This window comes from Amblyomma americanum, chromosome 4 (assembly GCF_052857255.1).
Source record: "Amblyomma americanum isolate KBUSLIRL-KWMA chromosome 4, ASM5285725v1, whole genome shotgun sequence".
Taxonomy (NCBI): Eukaryota; Metazoa; Arthropoda; class Arachnida; order Ixodida; family Ixodidae; genus Amblyomma; species Amblyomma americanum.
The window spans coordinates 172759891-172778802 of NC_135500.1; the positions used below are offsets into that span (position 1 = coordinate 172759891).

At 44.0% G+C, this 18912-nt stretch overlaps 1 protein-coding gene across 6 annotated transcripts in view; it reads right to left on the reverse strand.

Annotated features, from left to right (window-relative positions):
* Window positions 1-18672, reverse strand: part of LOC144128656 (uncharacterized) — a 44545-nt gene extending 25873 nt beyond the window's left edge. For 3 of the 6 annotated variants that reach the window (XM_077662228.1, XM_077662232.1, XM_077662230.1), the window contains exons 1-11: window positions 18357-18672; window positions 17208-17333; window positions 16417-16602; window positions 14783-14866; window positions 13298-13450; window positions 11939-12040; window positions 8731-9422; window positions 8049-8218; window positions 5294-5405; window positions 923-1130; window positions 683-764 (exon numbers count right to left, since the gene is read on the reverse strand). In XM_077662228.1, coding sequence (XP_077518354.1) covers window positions 683-764; window positions 923-1130; window positions 5294-5405; window positions 8049-8218; window positions 8731-9422; window positions 11939-12040; window positions 13298-13450; window positions 14783-14866; window positions 16417-16602; window positions 17208-17333; window positions 18357-18509 — 2068 coding nt within the window. In that variant the 5' untranslated portion in view covers window positions 18510-18672. Of the gene's footprint in view, window positions 1-682; window positions 765-922; window positions 1131-5281; window positions 5406-8048; window positions 8219-8730; window positions 9423-11938; window positions 12041-13297; window positions 13451-14782; window positions 14867-16416; window positions 16603-17207; window positions 17334-18356 lie in introns of all 6 variants that reach the window. The other 3 variants (XM_077662227.1, XM_077662231.1, XM_077662229.1) reach the window with 1 other exon arrangement.
* Window positions 18673-18912: the final 240 nt, after the last annotated feature.

Sequence of the window (18912 nt, forward strand, 5' to 3'; positions counted from 1 at the left end):
TACTGTGCATTGGCAAATAGAGACACCTTGGTGTGCATCATAGCAGAACTACATGATCATTCATATGCAAGACCTGTCAGTATACATCAACTGAGCCTCAGGTTAAACAAGCACTAGTTGACTTCGGACTTCGCTGCAGCAAGCACACAGGCACCAAAAACTCTTCTCCAAGGATGGCCATTTATTGCAAACAAATATGCAAGCATCTCAATCTTTTCCGTCCTCTTCAATCGTGAAAAACTGGCCATGGTGAAAAGGGGTGCACAGAGCCCCGCAATTTTTTTTTTTTCATGGTGGGTCGGAGATCAAGAGATCATATTACTCCTTTCAATATACAATTCTTTCCTTTCATTTTCAACTGTTTGCCCAACTTTCAGGCTGATAGCCTAACAACCTGCAGTTTTCCTCATCACTTAGACATCCATTTCTCTGACAAGCACTTGGGTCAGTACCAAGTCATGCCCACCAAGCTTGCAGGTCATAGCCTGCCGATCATTAGCTGCACGGTGGCCTACACTGCTGCATATACCAATGAGTTGCTTTTGACAACTAGCTTGCAATGCAACTAAGTATACTGAGCATAAGTGGGCTCACAATCACAAGTGCAAGGCTATAACCATGGCTCGTTCACATATCAGAGCAGCACAGAAGCAGCCCCAGCTGCAGTCCAAGTCTGCCATACCTTTGCCCACGCCAGCAAAAGCATGTTGATTCCAAGCTGGAAACCCAGGTGGTCCAGAAGGTCCCCCTTGCCAACCATGAGGCTGCAGAAGGAATAAGTGCCACGTTCACTGCGCATCCATTAACATCGTCAGTCATCTGGACATGTTCAAGCTCAAAAATAACACCACAGAAAGAAAATAGGTACAAGCATAGGAGAGAGAGGAAGAACACAATAGCACATATGCGGCGCACAGCCTACCACAATAGGCGACTGCGGCTGGGACTTGCGAAACTGGGAGATCTTCTCCAGCTCTGCCTTGAGCTCCCTGTGCAGGTCAGGGTTGAGGCTCCCCGCCCGCAACTGCTCTTCTGTTCGCTGGAGGAACATGTCGGGGTCGGCCAGCATCTCAAACATCTGCTGCTGCTGAAGGCTCACGTCATTGGGCTGTCCCATGTGGCTGCGGAACCTGGAAACCAGACCGGTGAAGGCCACAGCTTTAAACTTTTTAACATCAAATTTGAAAACTTCCAGGCGCTAGCACTGAAACCCCCAATCTAAGATTTCACCGATGCTTGTTTGTCTGAAGCCTTGTTTGTCTATATGTCTGAATGCTTGTTTGTCTATATGTCTGAATGCTTGTTTGTCTATATGGTCAGCTATGCAAAACACTTTATGGGCATGAGTGGGTTTCGAACCCGCAGCAGCATGAAAAAATGCGCTTCGCTGGCCACTGCATTAGATCACTATGTCACCGCCGCAGCCGAACATACCAGGAGTTTAACTGCCAGTCTCTCGGGCTGTGCTTTGGATGTAGTCACCTCCATCGACTTCCATCCGTGCGCAATGGATCAAGAACACATCGCTATCGCATTGCCCTCTTAAACTGCACTTCGAACTGAAACTGAAGTAAAAACCAAAGTGTGAGCGCACCTAATTCGCATTTGGCCTAACCACGTTAAATCATCCGTTATTTTTAGTGCACAAGAACTAAAACCCCCTTCCCAAACTTCGCCGATGTTTGTCTATCCGAAGCCTCTCTCCGTGACATTGAGGTTGCTCGGGAAGAGCAACCTAGGTTCCACAAGCATTACCCGTGGCAGCACCAGCCACCGCAGGGCCCTGGAGTGGTATTTCCCAGCTATCTATGAATGTGAAGTAGAGAATGACTAATTCTGCATATATGGGAATTAACCCACTAAGGCTAGTGCATCATACCCTTAAGGGGGGAGCCTGGTCTTGAAAACAAAATTTTATTAATGTAGACATAATTATGAAATCTTCAGGAAACGTGTATTTTCGTGCACTGAATCTAAATATGTCATTTAATTTCATGTAAAACAATTTCTTGGGCACATATGTAATATTTATGCATGTATTTTGCAAAGAGCTTTGGAGAAAATTTGCTGCAAGAAACTCGCTGAAATGTATGCCATTGGGTTCTCTTGATACCAAGGAATGCAATAAGGGTAAAATTATCATCCTGCCTATCATAGAACTCGAGTTATAGGGTACTGAAGCTGCCATATCAGGAACAGGATAACAATTTTCTTTGCATTTCTGAAACGACAACTTCAAAAACCTATAACTTAAGTTCTATTACAGTAGCCGACGGGTAATTCGGACTATAATAATTCGGACTAGTAGGATATTTCAGACCTCGATGAGGCACCGTCAGTCACCCCATAGAAGCGCATACATATTCGCGACGCATATTTCGGACTTCAATAGTCCGAAAGTTCGATTTTCCGGTCGCCTGCAGACCAAAATCGGCCGCCTGATCGGCTTTTCGCCGGCGCAAAAGGTGCCATCTTGGATTGAGGTGGATTTATGCTGCAGTTGGATTGGCTTGACATACTTTCGGTACCTCATTTCTGCCAGCACGGGTCCCTGCGATCTCTGACACTTCGAGGTGGCAGCCGGATTGTCATCGCCGTCAACTTGCTTTTGATGCCGACGTTGTCACGGGCAGTTATCGCTTGTCCCATACGTTGAAAATTGGTTGTTGGGGGAAGGAAATTGTGCAGGAGCTATCTCACACCTCGGCGGGAAGGGATAAAGGAGGGACTGAGAGAAGAAAAGAAGAAAGAGGTGCTGTAGTGGAGGGCTCCGGAATAATTTCGACCATCTGGGGAGCTTTTAACGTGCACTGACATCGCACAGCACACGGGCGCCTTTGCGTTTCGCCTCCATCGAAAAGCGGCCACCGCGGCCGGGTTCCAACCCAGGTACTCCGGATCAGTAGCCAAGCGCCCTAACCACTGAGCCACAGTGGCGGGTCTCATACGTTCGCCATTCGCTGTTTTGTGATTGCGTCCAGCGGTTCCGCTGCTTTGACCGAAAAGTGCCTTATCTTTGCGTGTGTCCGACGAGCGGTGTGGTGCACGCTCGGGTTGTGGACAACATGTTGTGGACAACGGGTTGTGGACAACGGGTTGTGGTCCGTCAAAGAAGCGTGGGAAGTATTCCTTCCAACTACCGTAAAAACCGGACTATAGGTCGGACCGGAATATAGGTCGACCCCCTAACTAACCAATTCTAAAAATGAAAAAGATCTTTTTTCAATGGGAAAAGTACTTTGAAACAAATGCGACTCGAGAGGTTGCACAATGGTGACAGTATTTAATTTCATTTAAATGCTGCTTGTATGTACACCCGGCAAATTTTTTAACAATATCGCGCACCAATCGGCCCGCGTGTTTGTTTCTGGCACAGGCAAGTACGGCGCCGTAGAGCAAAGCCCTCCTCTTCATGAATCGCCGCAACCAGGATGGCGAGCCTTTGAATTGCGCCCTCGTGAGTCTAGAGGCACGCGCGATCTCTGCCGCTTTCACGCGGATGCATTCGGCAGTCACAGGCAGCGATCTTGCTCGCAGCGCAACGTTTCCTTCCTATTCTCGATACACTACGTAGCTTCTGCCTCCGCCAGTACTGAATGCTCTTTTCGGATACTCCAAATTCGCGCTGTGCCGCCAGGTTCCCGTGAGCTTCCTCGTACTCAATCGTGTTTTTCTTGAAGGCGACGGTAAATTGCCGTTAGCTTCCGCTTTGCATCTCCTGAAACGCAAAATGGCGGCACTGCTGCTGATGGCGATGGTGATGGAGGCTGTTGACTCCAGCCACCCATTGTTGCAAGACTTCCGTATTTTTTCCGCCAATGACCGGTATATAAGACGGGGGTCGACTTTTCACCATGGTTTTTTGAAGAAAAGTTCGACCTATATTCCGGTTTTTACGGTAAATGCGGTGACCTTGCTATCTATCATGTACAGTGAAAGCACAACTTTGGCGCAAATACAGGCGCAAATCGTCGTCTGGAAGAGAAATTTTCCGCAATGTAAAATCAGTGACATTTTTAAGCCGATTTCATCTCAAAAAAGTGATTTTTTTGTACTTCATGAATTTTTCGGACTGTTTGATTATTCGGAATATTTTTCGGGTCCCTTCGAGTCCGAAAAATCTGTCGGCCACTGTGTAGGGAGGAAAGCAAATTTACCCTTATTGCATTCATTCCTCGGTATCATGAGAACCCAATGGCATACATAACCGCAAGTTTCCCACAGCAAATTTTTTTCAAAGCTCTTCACAAAGTACATGCAGAAAAATTACATAAGTGCAAGGAATTGCTTTACATGAAATTAAATGACATATTTAGAATCTGCATCTAAGAATACATGTTCCCTGAAGATTTCTTACCTGTGACTTTGTTCATAAAAATTTTTTTTCTAGACCACGCTCCCTCCTTTAAAATTTAATTTCTTCTCTCAAGCTGTTTCGGATTCATCTACTGAACGATGACTGTGATGTCAAGTTGATGTTTTGGCTAAGTAATCCACTAGAAAAACAGCAATATTATCGCTGATACGTAGCTTTAATTCACAACATTTAATCCAACCTCTTTCAAGACCTGGAATGACAAAAAATGACCTACCAGCGATTTTCTAGTGGATCACGTGACCAAAACATCAACTTGACGTCATAGTTGTCATTCGATCGATGAAACCGAAACCGAAGCAGCATCAAGTAAAATTCAATTAGAAATTTTGTAGGCGAATGCCACAAGGTGCTCTATGTATATGAATGTCTAACACATCATTTGAAAGAAGAAAACACACAAGCGAAAATTTGGTGTCTATAGTCCTTTAAGACAATAAAATGGCATCAAGAAGCTCCCTTACTTTCGTGTCATTTGAGGGCACTGGAGCCTCCCCTCATTTTCCTTGCATCTCTGGCTTCCTTTCTATGATCAGCTTTCCTAGCACGTTTTTGAAAGCTACGAGAGCTGGCCCAATGCCATTTACCCGCACAATGCTGGGCCAATCCCATGATAAAAGAGTGTTGTTCACAGCACTCTTTGTAAGAAAGCATTTACGATACACTCATCAATGCAATCCCCTATCCATCTGAGTAGGGACATAAGCCCATAGAGGCATCTTACTTCAGAGATTCTTGTGATAAAACAGTGCAGCTCATTCGCCGCATTAAAAAATACCAACAGTTCAAACAAGCACACGCCAATGCAACAACAACAAACTAACAATTCTACTACAGGCGAAAGGCTGACCAGGAAGCAAGAAGCCCCATGCAAGGAGCCCCGCTGTGCTGGAAGTGAGAACTCACAGAGAAGCGCACCTTGGGTCGGACATCAACTTCCGAAGCAAGGGTCTGCCAAAACGGTCCACAGGGGGCTGCATCGGCCCACGCCCATGAAAGCCACGACCAGCACCGCTCCTCCCACCAGAATCTGTCATAACGCACAAATATCAATGCAGAGTCAGTTACTAGTGTTGCATTGCAGCAGCGACTCAAAGAAAGCAGATGAGACTTAAGTTACGAGCTTTTGCCAGGCACACAAACTTCTGCACATTACAAAAGAAAGTAACATGGGATAGTGGCAACAGTGGTACATGCACCTGTCAGTATCACAATGCTCTTAGCCATGCAGCCTATTTAATGCACCTGTCACACAGGTTTTTTGAAAGCCCTCGAACAAATATCCTATCGACTCAAAGGTCATTATGCGCTGCTACACGGGTAGTTTCAATGGCCATTGAGTCAATAGTCTATCACGTCAATGAAGCACAGCGGAACTCTACAGAGATTTCGAGGGCCTTTGAGTGTTGCCCAAAGTTGCTAGTGTTGCTTCGAGCAGCGCCAACGTGCACCTTCGTTCACGTTAATGATACGTTCACGGTACAAAAACATGAACATATATTATTCTTCTAAGCTATAATGCAAGCAGTAAAATATTAGTCTGTATAATAATTTGAAAACTGTATCGATAGGATTTAAAGCGCGTTAATTTTACACTCTCCACCTCAGAAGACGGAAGTGCCAGTGGTATCAGTGTTGCCAGAGAGCTACAAAACTGCAACAGCAAATCGTGCAAAAGGCAGTTTTTCAACACAACGAAACTGACCTTTAATATGGCCTTTAATAATAACTAAAACTTCCTCTGACTCCAAATAAGTGTACTTCAGCATTTAGTTTGTTATTTTCGCAAAATCGAAAGTAGCGATTGTGACGCCACACAAGCTTGGCATAAGACACGAGAACCGTTTCAATGACTATAGAGATTTGCTGTGTAGCAGCTAAACTCATTAGAGTTCGATTACGACTGAAGATATCAAAGGCTCTCGACTCGATGGCCATTGAAAATGCCCGTGTGATAGGGGTCTAAAAGATGGCAGAAAGCTTTCAAGGTGATCCATGTGCACCTATACGAACAGCAACGAGCATTGTGCAAACATATAATAAGCTGTACCATGCAGCAAAAAGAAATCACAATTAAACACAAAGCCCAGCAACACCGCATACAATCACTCAAATCTGTTCAACAGAGGGCCCACCCACCAGGTCCATACAGCTGGACCAATGCCAAACAAAAGTGCGAAATAGTCTGAATGAATTCACATGTACCACAAGGAGCAGGATTACAATTTCCAATGACACAACTAACAATTACTGAGGCGCAAGGGTGGTGCGCCTCAGTCTGATATCAACTTTGAACTTGTCTTTTCCTTGTTGAAATGTTGGCACAATACAATACAATACAGTTCTCCCCTTGCTCCACCTTAGTTAAGCTTTATTGGAGTGTGCCATAAAAAAACGAATCTGAATGTTTACTGGTGCCATGGTGAAAAAATGCCAAAACCAAAGTCACAGTCAACCTGAATCGTTTGGAACACAGCCTCATCAAGAATTAACGCAACAAAAAAGCCTTGCTTTGATGTGAGCCAGAGACAAACCAAAAGCTTAACAGTAAAGGTTCTAACTAGCATCACTCATACACTGTGTTGTAACTGCTTAAGTTCAAAAAAGAAGTCGAAAATAGAGGGCCACAGGTTGAACAAGAATGAGAAACCACGTAATACCTTACGTTGCCATAATAAGCTGCATTTATAAGCTGGAGACCAACATACATGAGCTGACTACTGCGTGTTACTAGAAAAAAATTTGCAACTTACACGGTGACACTATAGCTTCATGAGGAGCTAAACAAGATCAAAAGGAGCAGCAGAATATCTTCAATTCAAAGGAACTAAAACAGATGGAATGCACTTAAAGGTGTACTATATGTCGGATACAGGGAAAACCATAGCCTTGCAGGACATCAAAAACAGGGTGCCATGGCAGTGTGTAAAATCCCAGCTTACAAGCCTTTGCACTGACCGGACACTATTTCCAAGGTTAACTTCATACACTGTTATTCCATTTCCAACGAACGAGAGCTCATAGCATCCACAACACATTTAGCACTTTTCAAGTGTATCCTTTTCAAGTAAAAGCACATGCGCAAATGCCATCTGCCTATTCCTGCATTCTCAAAGCGAATAAGCAGGAGATAGCATTCACCACTGTATGTATGCTAGTGCAGTCCAGTGAAGCTTAGCTAAGTGCTGGAACTTTACCCGCCTGACACATACAACATACTCAAGTACGGAACCGTGCTCAAGGCTGTACACATGACCCGTGCTTGAAGTGAATGTATCAGCTTAAACTTCTTGAGAGAAGCGACGTCATGGCTCATTTTCATCTGAACGACAGTAAACTTAGCACAACATAAAAAATATGTGCTACTGCCTTTCATAACCAAACTTGAAAAGGACCAAAACATGACCATGTCAACAATATTGGCAGCTAAGAACATTTGTATTAACACATATGCACAGCTGAATTCAGTGTGGCTTTCATGCCTTACAGTTCAGGCATGAGCCCGGAGACCAACTGGCAGCAAAGAATCCAGGACTCCACAGCATAAACTTTTCAAAAGTGCTGGTTTCCACTGTCTTCCTTCATTATTTTTTCTGTCAACACATGAAGCATATTTCAGAGGCAGTACCTTGATGCAGTCACACTATTTTAAAACAGGACAAGAACAACTCACCCTGCATTTGCCGCAAGTCCTCATCCCTGACGTCCATGTTTTCTCGGGCTGGCCGTAGGGGGCTTTTGAACTCATCAGGGTGCTTAGCCTTGTACTGAGCCCAACCACGCTGGGAGGCATTTGACATGCCACCAATGGACTTTCGATAGTCACAGTCGACACGTGCTTCCCTGCAGCATGAAAAGAAAAAAAAAAACGATGCCATGTTTTTTCTGTTGACATCTCACAAAACATTTGATGAGAAAAACAGCATTTCGTATAAACTCGTTCAAGGGCCGCACTTTTTTTTTTAATTCGGGTGTGAATTTTGAAGGTGCGGCCCATACACAAATTTTAAAGAAAAGTATAACAGGGGGTGCTGCCCATACACGGGTACAGATCTTACATGAGATTATATGGTAATTCATGCATGCACTAGACTAAGACAATAACCATAATAGCACAGATCAAGAAGAGTACATGATATGAATTGCAGCCCCAAAAAGCAGTGTGGATTGCAGCTCCATGACCCAGCCAGAGTATTTGGAGCATGACCTGCCAATTAAAAAAAAATAAACATGCCCCCTGACAATGGTTCTATTACCAAGGTTACTATTTCAGCAATACAAAACCGCACCACAACAGAAGCTATTAAATGCAAGCAAGGAGAAAAGAACAGACAAGAGATCCTTGCAGCACTTACTCTGCATGACCCCTCTGCCTCTTGTGTAGCGGAGCCTCCTGGTTTGTGTCTGCACTGTCACGCTTCTTTTCAACCTGAACACGCATGTCCACATCCCCTGACGGCAACGTTTCCATCATTTCGACATCACCATTCGACCTCTCATTTTCCTCGCCTTTGCCCTTGCCACCCTTCCCGCCACGGGTTTTTTTCCCTCTTCCCTGCGATGAGGAACTAGACGATGACGATGAAGATGATGATGACTTGCCCAAACTGTGCTGCTGACGTTCGTCCTTGTCTTCAGCCGCCTTGCGCTGCTTGCTCGGCGACGTCTTTGTTGGTGAAGATGGCTCTATTTCCCCGTTTTTGCCCAAGTCTTCGTCAGCTTTCTTGCGGTCGCTTGTTTTTGGAATGCGAAACTTTCTCGGGGGTGACATGATCGCTGCATGTTTTTCTCGTGCGGACAACTTGCTGCTGCCGTTGTGCCTGTTGGCGGATGCCTGTTCTGAGGTAGCTGCAGATGTGGAGGACATAGTGTTTTGTGCAGTGTTGTGCGTGTGAGCAACTGCCACTGAACTCTGCTGCGGCTGCTGGTGCTGTAGTGAAGGCATCGCAGGCAAGGCAGGGGGCGGCTTGCTGGTGTCCACCATTGGTGTGCCACGTTGCTGAAGCCTGGGATCCCGAGCTGCAGCAGGCACCTGTGGTCGTGGCCCCTGCAACGGTACACCGGCCATTTGACCTCGATGCAATGGGGACGCACATTCGTTCGCAGTTCACTGCAGCCGAATTTGGTCAATTTTCAACTTACACAGATTAGATTTTTTCAACAAGTATATTTTGGCACCCTAAAAACAAAATATGAACTTGATTTTTCTCTATTCCTAGCAAATTTAAATTTAATTCATTTTACGATTAATTACTGTGCCCAAGTTTTTTTAAATTTCCACATAAAAACTGGCAAAATTTGATGTTTATGTGCTGTGCAGTAACCATAGGTTGCAACTGCACAATCATCCTAATATTAACAGCACCAGTATAAAAGTTATAGCCTTTACTAATATGCTGAAAAACAGACCAAAATTTTCCCCCAATTGAAGTGCTAAATTAAACTCCAGAAATGAAACCTTGCAGTTTTTTTATCCTGTCACATAGAACGTATAAGCTTTCATGCACACAAAAAATTATTCAAATCCGGCCACTAGATCACAAGATACCGTGGGTAATAGTGCATGTCATGGTAAAAAAAAAAGAGACTTTTGAGAACATGGGGAAAGAAGTTTCAAGACATGGTCTCGATTTATTTCGAGAAAATTAAATAGAAGCAAGTCCATCTGTTACTACTACCCTCCAGGCACATAAACACCATCGTTTTCCTCGACATGCTACTCCATTTTTTTTTGCTCTGAAAGAGGCTTACGTAATTAGTAATAATGGAAATGAGCTCCAATGGCCAATGCGCAGCCTAATTAACTGAATCACAACCAATTTTGAAGAGGCAGTTTTGGTCTCAGTCACCGCCAGTGCAGGAGTGCTCCATGATGTCATGGCCGACCAGCTAAAGCTCATAAAACCGTAAAGTGAGAAGTTCGTCTGCTTGCGCCTCCAGCGCTTCTGTTGTTGTTCCATCCAGTGGTGTGCGGTCAAGTAATCGCAGACTTCTTCCCCATTTCAGAGTCAGATGTTAAATTGTGGCCCCGAGCTACTGCTCTGTCAGTGGGACTGAATAATATTTCAGGTTTGATCCCTTGCAGAGCAACAGCGACTCGTCGAACAGAGCCAGACTGTCTACAAACACAGTTCCGGCTTCTCTGTTCCTACCTACCAACATCCGATGCCATCCCTTCGCCCCACCCCCAACTGTACAGCACAGCAGCACCTGCTTCCGAGGCTGTTTAGCGCTTGTTAAGCAAACAGCTCCTGTACTACTCGCCAAACGAGTGCTTGGCGATCATAATGCATGATTCAGCATTTGCAGCGAGAGCACACTGATTCTCCCAGGAATGCAACGATGACAATGACTGCACACTTTTGCGCTACTGCTGTTAACGTAGCTGTGTGTGCAGACAGCCACTGTACTTCTTCGCTTGGCATGAAATGCAAGCTTATGTTTTTCTCCAATGTGGCTAACACTTAATTTTAAATCGCTTTATCCACAAGCACTTTTGGTAGCTGTTTGCGTTTATTAAGATGGTCTAATTTTTTGTCCAACTGCTGCTGTTGCAGACCGCATTCGCATTGCTCGGCTTCAAGTTCAAGTTTGGCAGTCGACTTGAATGACATTAGGTTCAACAGCATTTGACACGCCCATGTGGCAGAGGTGTAAAAGCTACACTGCATCACTTACACTCCCCAGTCAGATAAGCTTCATCACCTCAACAACCTCCTTTTGCTTTTAGCTCCTGCCAATCAGTCCCTTCGTTCTTTACATGTATGTTCACACCCTCTGAATAGACATATGCTGCAAGCATGCAGTGTGTCTGATGCATGACTGTCCTTGTATTTGCTCTTCCAGTGCTGAAAAGAAGAAATATTAGCACCCTCTATGCTGTTAAGATAAACAAAGCGCCCATATGTCATGTCACAGATGACGCTACTATGAAACTCGATAAGAACCAAAAGTACGCTGTGAATACCAGAAGCTGTAACTTTGGCCATTTGCATACGAAGAAAATAATAAAAAAATGCACCCTTCTTGAATTTCATATAGCAGTTTCACTCAGAGGAAACTATCAAGCAGAAGGTCAAAATTATTCACGATGTCGAACATTACAAGCCTGGTGTAAAGCACTTGCAGTAATAAACAAATCAACTAGCGAGTGGAAGTTCAGTCGCAACCCACGCTTCAACCCAACTGTAGGGACAAATTCTACTTCTGCATCACCACCATTTTGCGCATTCTCTTTTACGACAGCAGTGAAATTTCACGGCACTTCAATGCTATCACACTGAACAATCCCTCCACTCAACTCAAAAGAAAGCGGTTGCCTGCTCCGTATGTCAAAAGTGCATTTGCCTACCACAAAACACAAGCTTCTGTACAGTCACTATGTTGCAAGTCACATTGAGCACATCTGTACATAGCACATAATGTGACAGCCAGCTAACAGCCAGCTAACAGAAGTCGCATGTGGTTGCAACAACCAGTGCTGAGTCTTTTTGGGTGGGGAATGCAGGCCGCGTTGTTCACACACACAAAATACTGCCTGCCCATAAGAAAATTCTCCCTCACCGGTGGACGTACAGCAACACTGGCAGGTGACGGAGCAGGCGGCAGTGCAGGTAGCCGTGTTGCTGGGACGCTGGACGGGGGCCTCAGAGTCTTCAAGAGTTGCTAAAGAAAGCAGCAATGAAACAAAAAAAAAACACCTTTTTCAGTCGATGCCACTATAACAGGCTTGAAGGCAGAGCGTTATGCAGCACTGTGTGGCTGGGAAGAGCCACAAAGAAGAGCACACGCAAGAGAGAAAGACAAAGTGCACACTGTCTGCTTGCCAGGACTCACTTCAAAGCCAGTCTGCAGAGCCAGCCTTATCTGAAAATTAGGGATATTTGCAGAGCATTGAAGCAGGGTGCATGGGAAACAACGAGGACAGCACAAACGATGCAGTTCCTGGATACCCAGGCATAGCTACCAGCACGCACAATGGCATTAGAGGGACACTAAAGTGGATTTCAATTATGGCAATATGTTGGACCAGTGTCTGGTTTGGTTATTGATTGACGTAATGAGTCTTCGGGACAACCCACAGAGAACCATCTCAAGTCAAACATGTAAAATTGATGCAAAAAATTGTTTCTAAGATGGAGGCCCCATATTTTATGGTAGCTCTGGCAAGGCTCCAGTGAGTGTGTTTTTGTTTGCTTGTTTTGCTTGCATAAGCGTTTTGAAAAGTCATAAAATACGTTTGCTGCGTATAACTACCTCTTAGAACAAGACAGTAAAAAGAAGGGTACCTGAGGCCTTAAAAGCAGTGATGAGTCACGATGTGAATATACCATGAGAACACAACAGAAACTGCAGAATTATTAATCACCACGCAGGACGGAAATCTTTAATGTGTAACACTGGCATGGTGCTAACAAAAATATGAGACGTAGAAAATCCCCTTCCCATACAATTCGTGACTGCAGGAGATAAAGCTATAAAAGATAGCCTTAGACAACATGTTTCGAGGCTTCCACCGATTCATAAAAAGCAGAAATAGAGAAGATCACCGGCAATTTGACTGGTGCCAGTGAGAACAACTGCAAATGACATAACTGATTATACGGCATTTTCATCATTTGGACATGTTGGCTTGAGTATGCAGGCTTAACCAATAGCTCATGCTTCTTATGACAATAAATGAGAGCTGAAATTCACCACTCAAGCATATAAAATCACAGATGATGCCACCAGTTACACTAACAACAAAGGGCTTCAACCCAAATATGCTTCTCTGCAAATGTGACCAGCAAACTTCAGTTTTTAGGTGCTAACAGGAGATAAAATCATCTTTAGTGTCCCTTTAATGGAAACGAAACCTGCACAGTACCATGAGAGATGAGAAGAAGAAAGAAATGCGAAAAACTGGAGAGCACAGATTACCTCAGCTTCCTGTTTTTGCCTCAGGTGCTGCTGTTGCATCTCCAGCTCTAGCTGGAGTTTCTGTCTCTGCAGAAAAATGAACTCCTGTTGCTTCTGCAAGAGCATCCTCTGAACCTGCTCCCCTTCCGTTGACGGCACACCAGCATTAAGAATCTACAAATGGAAGCACCACAGAAAGAGAGAGACCAAGTTAGAAAAAGCTGCTCAGAAATCTGCATGCAGTTGTCCAATTAAGCAACTCAGTTGGCAAGCAACAGCATGCTTAACTGCAACAAATGAGATAAGAAAGAGAGAGAGACCTTAACATTACTACCCTGCAAACAACACTCCATTTCCCAGCCAGATAGCAGCCTTAAAACGTACAAACAGCCACATTACGTCACTAACTCCATGCAGTGCATCATCATAATAAAGAAGTGCATGCCTTTAGCCAGGACAAAAAACGAAACCAATCATCACTCTGGAAAAACGTGCATTTTTAAACAGAGTATCCCCTATATCCATCTCTGCATAGGTTTAACGTGCCTATGGTATTGCAAGAATGATCAGAAAAAAAACCTGTTAATGACAACAGCCTTAAAAAAAAAATGTATCCACAAACAGCTTGGCAGGTTTGGATGTCGTCACTAATAGAACCCCTTATTCCCTCCCTTCCTCCCCCACCACAAAAAAAAAGTATGCTAGCTCAAACGCAAAGATACAGTTTTGGTCAAAAGTCGTCAGGCCATTAACTTTGCTTTCGCGTCATATAGTGAAATACAGCTCCCCAAAGACCAAAGTCTTAAAAGGAGAGGACGACGGTGCTCCTAATCCATCAGATTTAGAGCACCGGGAGTACCACAGGTTCCTAGCTTGACAGCCTAAGATTTTGGACCAAAGCTGCACACTGGCAACTAGCAGTGCACACATGGAACACATGGAAAAAAAAATGGGCAAAAACCCAACTACTTCTGCACCCTCTGGTGACATTATTGGCTAATAACTGCATTTTGCAATTTCATGCACTATTTCCAGTCAATAATAACAGTTTGGACAGACAACTGCACACCTTGCCATTGTCTCAAAGCTGTCATAGCCTGAGTGCCACAAATGGTGCAGCAACCAATGCCTCTGCAACTATGTCTTGCAGCAGAATTCAAGTGGACATGCACAGTCCTAAGAAATCGCTTGGGTGCTATGTGTCACATTGTGCTCGTGCGATATGCAAGAGCAGCCATTCCCCCTCCCCCTTTAACCCCATAAAATAACTTGCAACTTTCTAGTAAACAGCCTTCCAATTAATATACAAGGGTGTAAAAAAATGGCAGAAGGCCGTAAAGGTGCAGGACGTACTGATCCAGACACTCCTATTTAAACATCAATAGCTTAGACACAGCACAGAATTACTGTGACAAAGCATGGTCCGTGGACACAACACCAGAACACAAAAGCAAAAGACTAATGCCCAAAATGCAACAGGCTTTAGAGGAAGGCTCGAAGCTGCACCTTTTCAGTGGTTGCTTTGTTGAGTGCATTTAAACTGGCAAGCTTAGCTGCTTGCTGTTCCAATGTCTCCTGCTCTTGTCCTTTCTACAGAAGAAACAAAACAACAAAAAAATTACCAAGCACCCAAGCTAGAAATGGGGTCAGACAAAATGCGCGTGACATAACGATGGCATGTGATTGTGCACCGGACTAGGTTTGCGATTGTGACGTGGCACAATGCTTTGTGGCATCGCAACTTGGCAAAGCGGGAAGGCTCTGTAGCCTTCAGCCTGCGGTAGATAAAAGAAGGCTGTGTCTAAAGGGAGATGAATTTTTTTTTTTTGGAAGTCAGACAATGCACTAATCTCACTATTGTCCTCTACTGCCTGTAATGAAACAAAAAAAAAAGTTCAAATTTCACCTTGGCGACACTTTGGCGATTGAGGGTAGTGTAGATACATAATTTTGCCTAGTGTGAGGGCATACTACTCCTCATGCTTCTCCTGAAGCTTCACCTTACAGACTCAGGGAGACTCAGATCTTCAGTGCAGCCATAAGTACTCCACCAAAAGGCTTTGAAAAGCTAACCATATAGCCTGAAGACTTTTAACTGAATGGAGTCCATGTTTCATCTGTCATTTGTTATTTTCATCACTTTAGCTGCTCAAATAACATGTAAAAAAAAAACTTTACTATTTTGTTAAAGCATCATTGCCTTGCAGCTTCTATGCTGCCCATGAACAAAGCTTCTCAACAAATAAACACACAAGAGCTTACACTCCAGTAGAGTGATACCTCAGGGAAGGTCATCACCGACTACCATGACCTCAATAGCTTGCGACGCCTGTAGCCCTCACAGTTTGCCAAGTTGCAACCAAATAGGATATATACATGTTCACTAAACAAACTGGCGCTAAAAAAACCAAGACAGAGCTGACTGAAAAAAAAAGGTGAATGGCCTGCACCGCACCTATTATGCCGACAAAAATCATGAATCTTGTGCACTTCAAGTCTATTCTACATTCCTGAGGAAGACAAGCATGCAGACAGGTGACCTTTAAAAGTCAAAAGCATCCCCGTTTTTCCAGGCCACTTTGTAAAAGATCAGGAGTTTTTCAGATAAATCCAAATTAAGAGAAAATTTACCAGAAAGTATTTTTCAGGGCTATGCAAAAACACAGAACACTACATGTACCTCTAACAACATTTCTTCGCGACACAGCCAAAAAAAAAAAAATACTAGGCAATAACATTACCATAACATCAACAATAACATTTTTTCATTAACAGCATGAAAACAAGGCAAAATGTCTTTTCAAAAATGCTCATTCAAGGGAGCGAAGCAAGGCAAGAAAGCATTTTCTCCATGATCTGTATGTGTCAACAGTGCAGTAAAGGGTTGCCGCATGGAGCGCTGCAAAATGGCTTTTGCACACGTCAGTTGCCAGTCACGTGGCTTAGTGCTGCTCTCTCTCACACAGAGAGGCAAAAAAAAGAATGCAACTTTTCCATAGGGTCCTATAGCAGAAAACTCACCAACTTTCTGTACCATTAGCAGTCCAGGCTACTCACAAGCACATAACACTAAACCCATCAGTTCAAGTGCAAATGCTTGTCACCGTTTGTCAGAATCTTGCATGATGTTTACAGCTCACCGCTTTGGCTTCCAAAAACTTTGGGTTGACATGTATCGTTGTCTGCTGGGGTTCCTTCGCCATGATGGGCCAGGCAGGGTCCATTTGTTTAACCCGAGTGTCCAGAGCAAACAGCTTCTTGTTTGGAAATATGTCCACCCAGGTCTGGCGCAACTTGAACAGTTGCATGCGCATTCGTTCATCCCCCTAGACACAAGCCACCATTTTTTTGTTGCATTAACAAAATTATCAAAATTTCATGAAGCATAACAGCACTTTACAAGTACATCTTAAAAAAAAGAAGAATGGTACAGTGCCACTCACCCAGCTCAAACTTGTGAAAATGTATTATACAGAAAAGGGACAAGAGAATTGGGGACAAGTATTTTTTTATTCTAGTGTTTGGGCAGTATTTTTTATAATGTAACGATACTAGATATGGCATTCAAACTACTACGTTTAAGCCACGAAACGGAACTCTACTTCTAGAAACAGGCTACAGAAGTGCCTACCGCATCGCAATTATACCACTGTGATGCTCTTGAGGCACTGCCAACATTTCGAAGTCTCAGCACTTTGGTCAATGCACATTTTCAAACATTTAAACGTAAGCAGTTCAAAACTTTGCCAAAGAGTCACACAGTAGCTGATGCAGAACAGTGCACCTGTGAAGTTACTGCATTTGTCAATTCGTGGTTGACCAAGTTGCCTTTGCAGCTACCCCAGACGGCAATGCTTGCTTATTTCACAACAGGCTGCTGTTTACCTGTGGAAATGCCCTCTTTAATAAACCAATATTGAGAGGAATGTACCTTTTCAAAAACGTTGCAAAAGTTGGACACGATGTTCTGTGTGAACAAGGCGCGATAGTCGCCACCAACATTCTTCATTATGGAATCAATTAGGTATAATACAGGCAGCTTCATGTCTAATGCAACCTAGAAGAGAAATTGAGAGTTAGGAGAAACAAGGAGATCAGCAAAGGGAGTACTCACCACACGATGTCTTCAATCACAACAAATGACAATGTGTATTTGCAACTTTCTAAAAGTAAACGGCCGACAATCACTTTCCGACGCCAAATAGCAATTTCATGACCAGTTCCCAGCTTAAGTTAGTGCAAAAGGTCAGCAATAGTCGTTCTCAAACAAAAAAAAAAGTGCGTTCGGTACGTCCGTCAAGAAGTGACGCCAAAAGAATGGTTTGCCGAAACGCAGTCACGTCTCGAGCATCAACAAGTTCTACTATACACGAGGAAAACAACCGCGTAGTGAACAAGAATTCAGAGCAGCAGGAACAGTTTATTGATGGAACAGCAGTACTTGTAGCGATGTTCCAAAAAGGTAGATACATGCACATGTCACGGGCAACGTCGTAACATATCTTGCTTTCCCGTGATCTAGTTTCGTGCTCCACTGCACGCTACCGCGTGGCTTCTACCGATGGATGGCGGTTAGGCTTCCGTGCACCCACAGCCAAAAATTGCAGGCCGTCACAGGTCTCGGCGACCGCACTGACCAGCGTTGGAACAGGCAGCACAGCCTTCACGACTAAAGCTGCCACAGTTACTTAGAAGATGCCACCGCGCGTGAGATTAACGACCCTTGGATTAACAGCTACGACGAAAATCTTCGATCGCGAGATCGATGTCCAGCCGCCCCAGTGACGTCGTCACCAAGGAAGCGGTCACACCAATCTTACTAATACGGGCAACAAAATGGGGGCCACAAACGCTGTGCTTAAAATTAAATAGGAAGGCACACTACTTAAGCACTACTGAAGTGTGGAGAAAAAAACAACTTGCACTCGATATTACACTATGCTCCTGCATGCAGCCCTGCGATCATGTCAACATGCATGAACACTATCCGAACCTGAACGGATAACAAAGCGTTAGGTGACGCATCACGATACTATATTAAAAACCACACATTTCTAGGAGACATTTTGACAAATAGGACCTTCTGTAAGTGCTCTTCGATGCTTCGCACTATCCTTGGCGCTTGTTGGACGTTTTCTTCGGCCAACATCGTGAGCATATTGATGAGCGGCTTGCTGTTGCATGTGAGATCCCGCAGCGACGACTTGTACTCTTCGCAGACGTCTTCTTCCATAATTGAAATAGTCAACTAAAATGTTAGATCTAAGAAGCTGTACAAGAGGACGACACAAGGGTCGCTGAAGCCGTGCAATCAATGCATTCGTGTTGAGAAACGCGGCCCGCAGGCCACTGGAACAAAATGGCGAACACGAATGTCCGCCGCACACTATAAAAGAAGCGAACAAAAAAAAATCTGGAAATGAAGCCTAGTCTTGTTATTGGAGGAGAAAGTACTTTATTGCCGCTAGAGGCGCAGCATATAAATACGTTTAATAGATTTAAATTCTATTTAAAATGTTTAGTTCTGATTTAGTAATGAAATAAGTAAAAATATAAGCTGCTAAATATTTAAAATGTATTTAACCAATTATATTATATTTCATGCCTTTCAGCTACTTGAAAGCTTGAAGAACTGA